The sequence below is a fragment of the Podarcis filfolensis genome, assembly GCF_964270895.1.
Source record: "Podarcis filfolensis genome assembly, chromosome: 14".
NCBI lineage: Eukaryota > Metazoa > Chordata > Lepidosauria > Squamata > Lacertidae > Podarcis > Podarcis filfolensis.
In genome coordinates, this window is record NC_139616.1 from 27,840,181 (window position 1) to 27,851,417 (window position 11,237).

Here is an 11,237-nt window from a genome sequence, read left to right on the forward strand (position 1 = left end):
TGCAGCAGGCTCTCAAGAATCTGCCTTGGAGGGCAACAGTCCTTCTATGCTCAGGAACTCCCTGCTAATTGAGATCAGGCTGTTCTGTTTTTGGTGCCTGCTAGAAATTGTTGTGTTTAGGTAAGCCGAGCATGTCATTTGATTATGTATATTTACTCTTAAACTCTATTGATTTTATATGTATTTTAAAAAATTAAAGATTTTCTTGGATTACACGCCTTGTCTATTTTTTTCAGGTTGTGCAGTATTTATTACAAATCAGTTACATTTGTTGTGAGACATTAGTGTTGAGTACAGTGTAAGGTTGGAGGAGAGGAGGGGTGGTGTGGTGAGGCTTATATTCCTTTGTATAGTGAATGTGTGGGGTTTTGTGTCAGCATCAACTGGGTATGTTTTCTTTCTGTTCATTTATTACATTTCCTTTGTTGTGGGAGGTATTGGGGGGCAGGGTGTGGTTGGTTGTCTGTGATTGGCTGCAGCGGGATTTTTTGCATTTCTGAGGGGGCGGGGAGGGCTTGTTGGGTCAGGTAAGCCAGATTGATTCGTATGCTGTTGGTGGATTCTTGTTGTCTTATTGGGCTGTGTACTATATGTGATAAAGGGGAGCCATTCTGGGGTGAAGGCATCTTCTTCTATTTGTCCCTGTTACATTTTCAGTTTGTTGGTTAGCCTTTCTATTAAGGTCATTTCCCATAAAATTTGATACCGTTGGTCCATGTTTACTCCTGACAGGTCTCTCCAGTGTCTGGCTATGAGGCTTTTGGCGGCTGAGAGCAGTTGGGTTATAAGCTCTGTATAATGTGAGTGGTCATTGTGTTCTAGGACGATGTTCAGTAAGGCCAGTTATAGGGTAAGTTCTAATACCTGTTCAGTTATTTTGGATACCTCTCGCAGGACTGCTGTCCAGAAGGGTTGGTTTTAGGACATTCCCACATGTGGAGGTATGTGCCTGTGGAGATGCAGCCTCTCCAGCATCTTGGTGAGGTTCCTGGGTGTATCAGCACCAGTTTCTGTGGTATTAAGTACCACCTGTGGGTGAGTTTCAGAGTGAGTTCCCTTCTTTTGGCTGATATGGACTTAAAGGGAGGTTTAGACCACCTTCTAGTTCATTGGGTGGGGTTAATTTCATAGCCTATGTTGTGCTCCCATTGTTCTTTGATTGCGTCAAGGGGGTTTGTGGGATTTTGGAACAGTATTTTGTATATTGTGGATACCATCCCTTTGCCGTGTCCCTCTGCTATTGGGAGGTTTTCAAAGGAGGTCAAAAGAAAGCAAAACAATACATTTGGCACCAGTTGGGCTGCAGGAGTTGCTGGAAGGAAGTCTACAAGATGCCATCCAACCACCTTAGGGACTCCACTCTGGACAGTAGCGTAGCGTGGGTTGTCAGCACCCGGTGCAAGGCAAGTAATTTGTGCCCCCTAACCCGTGGATTTGCGCCCCCTAACCCGTGGATTTGTGCCCCCTAACCCTAACCCCCAGATGTTGCGCCCGGTGCGGCCGGCCCCCCCTGCATCCCCCACGCTACGCCACTGACTCTGGATTTGTGCAGGGTTTACTCCGTAGCCTTTTTCTCTCCTGAATATGTTCTGCAAGGCAGTGAGTACGGGATTTACTACCAAAGACTTTCTCACAAATAGCTGCAAGGCAGTGCAGGTTTAAGACAAGAGTTTACTTTCTTCTAGCTCGGCTACCTTCCCAGGTTGACGAGCCCCATCTGCCCTAATTACACTACTGTCAGGTAAATTGCAATTATCGAGTCAAGACTTGCTCAGAATAGGCGCCAATTAATCTAATATACACTGCACTATGCTTCAGTGTTTCATAACAATATACCTATACTTTTGAGGGTGCAGTAACACACCACTCTTCTTTAAATGTGGTTATTTTATCTTCCGATTATCCTCAGCTGTGTTGAGCATGACAATCAGCATCCCTGATGGAAGCAGAATGTGAAAGGCAGCCAGATTCTATGAAAAGGGAAGATAGATTACAGCTGAACTGAAGTGCCCTAGCATGGCAGGGATGGTAGTATCCACCCGTTCATAGAAAATACCTTGATCCAGTGACGGCTTCTGTCAATGGAAAGTGGGTGGTGTTTTCTGCTGGCTTTTCCTTCCCTGTCTAGCAGCCTGCTTCTCCTTTACCAAGCTTTTTCATCACAAGAGTTGTGAAGCATTAAGTATCAGATGAATCAGAGAATGGTAGAGTTGAAAGGAACCACAAAGGTCAACTGGTCCAACCCTCTGCAATGCAGGAAACCTTTTGCCCAACGTATGATTAGGAGTCTGATGCTCCACTGACTGAGCTATCCAAGGAACTATAAAGCTCTAGGTTAGGGCCAGTTAGGCGGCAATTCTAGCCCCATTTACCTGGGAGTAAGCCCTACTGAATTCAGTAGGAATCACTTCCAAGTAGACATGTTTAGGTTTGTACTGTTATAGTTTACAGAATGAATGGGTATTCTGTGCTTGCCTCCACCAGAAAAAATCCTGGTTTGTTTTTTCTTTTTCTTTTGGACTGCAGGTTTCTTACCATACAGCATATAAGTGGGTGGGGCTGGAACAAAGGGCAGAAATAGCAGAAGTGTGGAGCGTGGGCTGCTACAGAAGGCCCAGGGTTGCTACCAGCTGCCTGCCCGCCCACCAGTTCAACAGTCACCTCCCAACTTTATGCAAAGCAGGCTCTTCCTGGAGTCAAGTTCTCTTCTCCGAATCAGCTGGGGGATTTCCACATCTGCTGCATGCTGTGATGCACATTTTGCTCAGCAACTCAGTGAAGGGGAGGAGCGGCACTTTGGGAATTGAACACAATTCATGCCGAGCAGCAGGACACCAAACTAATGCACTGGGCAAGGGCCCTTTCTCATTCTAGGGTTTAGCCAGGGACAAGAGTGGGGTACTGCTGCTGCTGGGCGCAGCTGGCTGGTGTGGGTTTAAGGTCCTCTGTGGCCTGATGGAGGATGGTGAGCTGGGGGCCAGCAGGCTTAGAGCTCCCTGGAGGACTGCTGCCCCCTTGTGTCCAAGAGTCACTGCAAGGCCATCTGGGAGCTCTTTGAGGAGCCTTTAAGATAAGGGGGTCAGCTGAGGAAGACAGATCCTGCCTCCACGGAAGTGTAGTATGGCAGGGACCTCAAATTCACTCAGATCCCCAGCAATGGAGGTACGGAAATTTTTATACTGCACAGTTCAAGTCATGCATCTTAATTGGCAGGTAACTAAACTTTTGCTTCAACCTGCAGAGGTTCCAATCCGCACACAGCCTACTGTGGCTATCAAATCCTGGCTGCACCCCGTGGCTCATAGTAAGCCAGCAGCAAGAGCCTGAGTGATGGCAGGAATCTGCACTCATACATTTAAAAGGTTATGCAGATTTATGCAAATGTGCTTCAACATTCAGGTTCTGTACTTGAATGTTTCTAACCACTTCCTTTCTTGTGAAGCTTCCATTCGCCTGGATAGCTTCTCATCTTCTCAGAAGCCTTTCATTCTACCGGTACCTGTGAGACGCGGGCACACTATGATGCCAGAATGGTCCATCTGGGCTGCCCACAGCCACACAGTCTTCTCTTCGCCAGCTGGGAGCAGCAGCCTCAGCCTCCATGGGGGGTCCATGACAGGTCCTTCCCCATGCAAGCTGCAATCATCTTTTCCTCCTTTTGGAAATGCCATCCTGCCTATTATCACACCTTGAGTGGAATAAGTGCAATAAAGCTGGATCATATGGATAAAAAACTTTAATGCTAGAATAGTGTTGTCTCAGTCACTTGGCGATACTTCCTGGCATCCCCATCACCAAAAGCAGTCCCAGAGCGTCCCTTTATTCAGCCTCCTTCCCCTCCTCTTATCTGATCTCTGGCAGAGGGCACAGGAAGTCACACCACCATGCAGAGACCTTGTTGCTTGCTATGGATATATGAAGCAAGACCTCCTTACTTGTACAGAAGCAGCAACAAAAGAAAGGCAGGCAGACTGTTCTCTGCAAAAACCAAGGCAGTGCCTGAGCAAAAGCTGGCCACTTGCTGGATTCAGAGCCTGTCAGCAGGCAGAACCGAAACACTTGACAGGCAGTGTGGAATCCATTGCAGGTCACTGTCCAGTAACTTGAGCCCAAGAACAACTGGTGCTCCAGCCCCCAGCCCAATCTGGGTCAAGAAAGCACCCATCCCCCTGAAGGTCCCATTCATGTAAGAAGTGCCAAACGCAGCCGCTTGAGTCCAGCAAATTGTCCTCAGAGTTTCCACACAGATGCAGGTCTACAAGCAGGAAGGTGCCTCTCCTTGCTGGCCTTTGGCTTAGTCCTCTGTTGGTAATAAGGGCCCTTCCCTACCTGGGCTTAAAGGGGATGGTGAACACCTTTTGTCCCTCCTTTAATTCCCTCTCCCATACATCCTCCTCCTCTGACTGCAGTCCCATAGCTCCTCCTCCCTGAACCCCCAAACCCTATATGCAGTTGCTGCTGCTTTCCTATTTACAGCATAGCGGATCTCTGGATTTAGGGAGAATTCCACCTGGAGGAGGTCACTGCCTGGTTCAGGCGGAATTAAGCAGGTACAAGGGGCCTCAGGGGTATGAAATGCCTTTGTCCCTGGCCACATCTTCCCTAAAGCATCCATCGGAAGCCACCTGTTGCATGTCAAGGTCCGCCCCGCAGGGTGCACTTGCCCAGGCCAGGTCTCTTACCTCCTGAGCCCCCCAGCCAGGGTGAAAGAGGACCCTGCTCACCCCAGTGGCTGCTGCAGGGCTGTCCTGGACAATGCTGAGCAAGGGTTTGTAAGGGGACTGCCCATCTAGGCTGCAACCAGCGCTGCCACTCTTGCCCTGGGGGGCTGTGCCTTCCTGGAGAGCTGAGCTGAAGGCGCGGTAACCAGCCAGGAGGGAGGCTGCTGGGCAGGGGCCAGACTTCCCTGGGGCATGTTGGGAGGAGCTGCCTGGCCTCGCCTCTTGCTCTGCAGCTGCCATACAGGAGGAAAAGCAAAGCGAATCTTGGGCTTCTGGGAAGACACCCTGGAAAGTAGGGTGCAGGCTGCCAGTCACAGGTGCAAGGCAAGGCCCTGAGGCATGGCTGAATGGCTGGATTTGGTCCCTGAAAGGAGAAAACTCCTCCTGCTCCTCCTCACAGACCTGGCTGAAGCCGGCTATGGGCTCCGCCACCAGGCTGCTGAAACACTTGTAGCCCGAGGGCTGGGGGGCGGCTGTGCTGCCACCCCCCGCTTGCAAACAGAGTCTCTCCGTGGTGACGGGTTGTGCCTCTGGGGAGAAGAGGCTGTGGCTGAGGGGCAGTGCCAGGGCAGCACTGCCTGGCTGGGACGAAGCCACTGTCTCTGTGCTGGTGTTGTGATAGATAGGTTCGGAAGAGGTCTCCAAAACACCACTGTGCTTGTCCAGCGGTACATCTTGAGAAAAGGGAAAAGCACTCTGCATGTGCCCCGGAGCCTGGTCCTTGAGATGTGGGTGCTCGTCCAGGATACCGGTGCCCCCACTGCTCAGGTCCCCACTGAGAAGGTCCCTGAAGAGCTTGGCCACGGCGTCTTCATGAGGGACCTGGCAGTCTTCCTCTTTCTGAGTTTCTGGCTTGGCAGATGCAATGCAGCTGTGAATATGCACAGGGTGCTCAAGGCCCATGTTTCCGAATGGCACCACCGCTGCTGTCACACCAGCGGCCACTTTGCTCTTGGCGGGGTTTGGAATCTGGTCCCACCATCCCTTCTTCACCCTGCAAAGCAAGAAAGCGCCACCCATTAGTCCTTCCCGGCCCTCAGAAAGGGAGAGACAGGGCTCTGCAAGGGCTGCCTCCCCTCCGAACATCAGGAACCAATCTTCCCCCTTCCGAGGTGACTAGCAGCCAAATGCATGGTTAAAAACACCACGTGAGAGAGCTGAGGAAGACTGTTTGGCTGGAAGGAGGATGAGGAGAAGAAGACTCAGAAGGGACAGGGGCCACTTTTCTCTTCCTTTCCTGTCAGGGTTGCAGGAAAATGCCTCTGCCAACAAGGCCTGCAACCTTCAAGCAGAAGTGACCATTTTTAAATTTGTTTTGCTGTGGGCAAAGGGCAGCCCTGGAGACAACACCTTGCAAGGCACCCAAGACCTACCTGGTGATGCAGAAGAAGCTGAAGGTAGCCAGGGCCATGATGAACACACACAGCAAGGGGATGAAAATCCAGAGGATAGACCCAGACCTTGGCTCAATCTCTGGAAGGCAAGAAGCATTTTGGTTATCTGGGTGTACAATTCACCCTGATGCCCATGGGAGGCAGGCTGGCTGGCTAGCTGACAGACAGGCACCCACCCACCTGGAAAGGGGGCAAAAGATCAGGCTCAATGCCCAGAAGCCTCAGTTGACAAAGGAGCCCAACTCACACAGCTGGAAAGAATTTCAGGTGATTTGCAGTATTTCTCCTTAGGGTTTTATTTGCCTATTGCCTTGTAGGGATGTGGTGAGGTTTATTTGTCGGTTTTAGCTTTTCTCTTGTTAGGGGAATTGCAGCCTTCCAAGTCCTTCTTTTGGAAAAGGAGTTTCCCAAATTGGGATGTGGGGATGGGCACCGACAGGCACATTTAACGCCTCATGTGTCTGGTTTCTCCTGTACATGCTAATCTAACCTTTAACCCCCTCCTGCAGTTTCAAGCTTGTTTCCCTTCAGCCAGACTTACCTTGGGCTGGGGAAAGGGGTCCTTGGGTCACCCAGCACCACCAAGGTAAGGGGCAGACAGGATTTGAACTGCTTATTATTCATGTAGCACCATCACCGCACACAGAGCAAGAGAAGCAAGAAGGTAGGTCTCTGTCCCAGGTAGTCTATCATCTCACCTTTGACCAAGGAAAAGACAATAGGCAAGGAGAAGAAAAGAGAGGAGAGCAGAGGAGGTGGAGGAAGCACAAATACAGCTACAGGCAGTATACCGTGAAGTTATATGCAGAGAAAAACCAGCAGATAATGAGCTTGATGCAGGAAGAGGGAGCACTGGTGGTAGCGGGGCCTGATGTCCTGTGGCACCACACTGAACCTGCTAACTTCACCCAGGGGTCTGCAGCAGAGCTGCTTTTAGCAAGCCTACCCAGGGCAAGCAATCAAAGTCACTGTGGAATCTAGAAGGTCTTTCCAGTTATTTGTCTCTAGCCAGGCAAACTGCAACTGCCCCCTGCCTCTCCGCCTGTGTTGTGCCACTGATCGCTTAGTGCATTTTCATGCAGAACATTGTGCCACCTTCTTCTACTAAAACAAGTCTTCCAAATGACTAGTATCATGTGCCTTAGTCTTCAGAAAGAGGTACTGTCTACAGAAGAAAATTGTGATGAAATAAGTGAGAGGCCTGCAGTTTAATTCGATGTCCAGCTTGACTGGAAATGCAAGACCTCAGCAATGCGGGAGAAATGCTGTTGCTCACTCAAAGGGGCTGGATGGCGCACAAACGTTCCTGCGGGTGGGGTGGGAGTATTTCACAAATCCAGAAGGTTTACAGAATCCAGAAAAGAGAGAGCCCACAATGTGGAGCCCAGAACACACAGGGATGCCAACTGAGATGCCAACAGATTGTTAATAATAAACAGGTGCCTTGCTCAGCCCCTGCCCTAAGCACTTACCGTTTTTCCATGTGTACTCAGCGCTCCAGTCACTCCAGATGCCCCTGAACAATATAATTCTCTGCCGCACTTTTGCAACATAGGTGGTTCCTGGCATGAGGTTATCGTCGAAGATTTTATAATGAAAGCTGTGCGTAGTGTGTTCGTGTAACTTTGGGAGGGGGAAAACAGAAGCAAACAGGTTTACATTATGTGGTCCTTCCCACGCCACAGGAAAACACTGGGAGGGGGTTCTTCTGGTGAGTGCAATTCTTCTCTTTCCCAACTTTCTATGGAGGAAGATCATTTTGGGATGTGGTAGAAAAGCTTTTGGACTCTTATGTGACAATGGACAAGGGAATAAATTTCAGAGAAATGTTTCAAGACAAGCTGCAATGGAAGCTTTGTAGATGAAGTCAAGGGGCTTGAGACCAAATGACAGAAGGCTCCAGGGTGGAAGGATCTCCTTCCCTCCCTGCTGAGTCTGGCCATTTCCCACCTGAGGGGCGGCGTGGGGAGGGGAGGGCGTGGGGAGGGGGAGACAGCCACAGCCACAGCCAGGGACCCAGGGCGGGCTCATTCCTCCATCTAGGCAAGCAAGCAAGAGATGCAATTCAGCCCAGCCAAAGCACTAGGAGTGTGTGGAACAGGACTGAGGTGGGGGAAGCCTGGCCTGGACAGAGCCCCAGGGGCCAGGTGAAAGAGGCCTGGAGGGCCGCATCTGCCTCCCTTCCCCTAGGTTCTGTGATCCAAAGCCTTGGGGGCTGGTGGCCCTGCTCTCAAGCCAGTCATAAAAGCCAGCCCACTGCTCTTGTGTGCCCCCCTGGTGAGGGGCATATAATAATTTGCAAATATATCTAAAGGCTTTTGGGCCTGCAGTTCGCTGGATCTACAGAGCTGCCCAAGGAAAGTGTTAAGGAAGGGCAGGAAGATGCCATGTCAACTGGCATGAGGCAGAGTGGGGGGGGGGGCAGGGCCATTCTGAGGCTTTCAGGGGTCCCAACACCTCAACCTCTGCTCAGGACATAGAAGGTCCCCTCCATGGTGTATGTGATTGTTTCAGTATTTTTAATTTTAGACTTAATGGCATTTTTAAACATGGATGAGCCTGCCACCTTGGGTTCCCTTTAGGATGAAGGTTTGGATATCAATGGAATTAATTAACAACAATAAATTTGCAGCACTATTCCAGGTGATCGTACAGGGAGGAGCATGCTGAGAAGGTGTGCCTACCTTGTCCGTCTGGTTTATAGGCCAATAGGCAACTTCATATTCTGTTTCCGGATTTTCGTGAAGAATGTTCCCTTCTTCATAGTCATCTGCCCAGGTGAAGATGTACGAGTCATCCTTCCTGTTAACAGTCAGGTTGACAAGCGGTCGGGGTTTTACTGCATTTGGGAAGAAATCAACAAAGAGAAAGATGTGGGGAGGCAAAAGAGGTTGGGGAGTGCGCCTGCTCCCCACACAGAGCAGCCAACGTGGGCCTCTGGTTTAGAAGGAGGGGAAGGTCAAAGCAGCAGGTCCTTCTCCCTGGAAGGACAGACACACACGTCCACCCCCTTCTCTTAATTCCTTCTCGCTGCTGCTTCACACCATACCGTCTCATGGCAATGTTGTGTCCACATTAACAGGATGTTCTCCGTGTTAGAAACTCAGATATATAAGCTAGGTACCAAAAGGCTCCTTAAACCAGGGTTACAGTCACGAAAACAGAATGTCTAGTTGGCATTTTGGGGCCAAGCAGCTTGGTCCCCAAAATTTGTTCTGATCGTGCAGATAAAATATCACAGATACAGTTCTAAAGGGTGTGCTGTTAGTGTGTAAAACAGAGAAGATCCAAGGAAAAATGCACCTGGTGCCTGGGAAATTTCAAATGCTCAATGTGTTGTTCTTATGTTACTGTGTAGGAAAGCACCCTGTGGCTTTGATGTGGCTATAGAGAAACAGGCGGCCAGCAGGTGTGGGCAAGTAGCAGGCTGTGTCCATTCCAGGTGACCCCCAACATGCATACAGAGGCAAGCCCCTCAATCCATTGGGGTTTTCCACAGTTGCCACATATTGTCCTGCTTCCTTGAATTCTGAGGCCTCTCCTAAGCTCTTCAACCAGTTCCCGGGAGTAGCCTTAGCTCTTCTAGGCAGCCATTTTTTTCTCTCTCCATCAACCTCTCTAACTTCTTCCAAACTGGAATATCCCCCCTCCAGGCACCTGAAGAATAAACCTGCCACCCTTCAAGGCAGTGGCTTTGCCTAACGGACTAAGATGGATGCAGGAAGGTCTCTGAGCATTGATTGGTGCTAATCATGAAGACAAACCCTCCCTTCCCACCCCGCTCGTATGCTGCTCCTCTTGTCTTGTTCTTCAGAGCAGCCCCCAGGAATGCGCAAGGAGGGTCTGCCAGACCAAAGGATCCCTTACCAATGTCATCAGGGTCCACACTCGTCATCTTCCAGATCTCCTTCTCGTTGGCCTCCAGTGAGAAATGATACTTGTAGTTATGCAGTACTTCAGACTGAATGGTGCAAGTACACTTGGGGGTCACATCCAGTCCTCTCTCGTTCTTAGGAGAACATTCCCATGATTTCCTGCAACAATGGCAAGACTTAAAAGATGTTTTCAAAGTAGACAACACTTGGATTATTTCTGCCAGAGCCTCGATTTGGGAAAGCTCAGCCCAAGTGAGAGAGGGGCTTTGCAATGCCTCCAGCTGCACCAGGCTGTGGATTCCCCTGACCCCACCCCCGGAAAGGTTGCAAGCGTGCAAGAGGGGACAAATCTATGCACCTTGAAAGCTCTCCAGCAACAAATGATCCAGTGAAAAGTATAATGAGAAACCTTTTGGATCCAGCATTTCTTATTCTCAGTTTGGAAAACTCAAAGTGACTTCAACTCAGCTCCCAGAGACATTTTGTAAAGAACCCGCATCCATTTTCGGGAAAAGGTTTGGGCTGGCTACTCCTCCCAGGGTGTCTCAGAGAAGGCGAAGCCACCACAGATGCATTCTGCAGCCCTGATATCAGTAGCCACCAGGGCTGGCAGTCCAGGCCCTCAGACTACATTCCCCAGGATGGCAAGGGCTTTATATTTACCTGCCATATGTTAAGGGCCTCCTTCTCTGTAAGAGAAGCACTGTGGCACAAGTAATGCTGAGCGAGGCCCAACAATGTTAATGTCACTTATTTTAATTTCTCTCACTTTTTATATTATTATTACCCTACCCTAGTAAGCTTTCAGGAGGGTACCACCAGCCCCGAAAACACCCGACAGAGGAAAGAGATCTGGGGGCAGTTCACATGTTTCACAGCATGACCTACCCTGGGCCATTAACTGTACTAGTCGTTGCAACACGCAGGAGGAACTCCGTGGGGCAGTCGGTGGAAGCATCCACTTCCCAGTGACAAACCACTTCGGATTCATAGTCTGTGAGGCAACTTGGCTGGATGTCCTTTGAAGACACGGCTAGGAAGAGACAGAAGAGTTTGCTTGAGTGCCAGACTGACACCAGCTGTTTGTGCAGTTTTCAGAGGAAGGCGTTTTCCTGAACGAAACTTACTTCTTCAGAGGAAGAGTCCAACAGAGGCCTACCCAGAAGGAGCCTCCGCAAAGCCCCACTCCAGCCCTCCAAGGTGCCATTGTGTGTTAGCCTGGAAAAGCCTTAGAAAAAAGACCTTCC

General features: G+C 50.0%; 1 protein-coding gene across 1 annotated transcript in view; it reads right to left on the bottom strand.

The window, feature by feature from the left end:
* Positions 1-3,721: 3,721 nt before the first annotated feature.
* The window catches only part of IL4R (interleukin 4 receptor), a 13,996-nt gene continuing 6,480 nt past the window's right edge, over positions 3,722-11,237 (bottom strand). Inside the window, exons 3-8 of the mRNA XM_083587192.1 lie at positions 10,879-11,023; positions 9,983-10,149; positions 8,800-8,954; positions 7,588-7,738; positions 6,095-6,194; positions 3,722-5,715 (exon numbers count right to left, since the gene is read on the bottom strand). Coding sequence (XP_083443318.1) covers positions 4,563-5,715; positions 6,095-6,194; positions 7,588-7,738; positions 8,800-8,954; positions 9,983-10,149; positions 10,879-11,023 — 1,871 coding nt within the window. The 3' untranslated portion in view covers positions 3,722-4,562. The remainder of the gene's footprint in view (positions 5,716-6,094; positions 6,195-7,587; positions 7,739-8,799; positions 8,955-9,982; positions 10,150-10,878; positions 11,024-11,237) is intronic.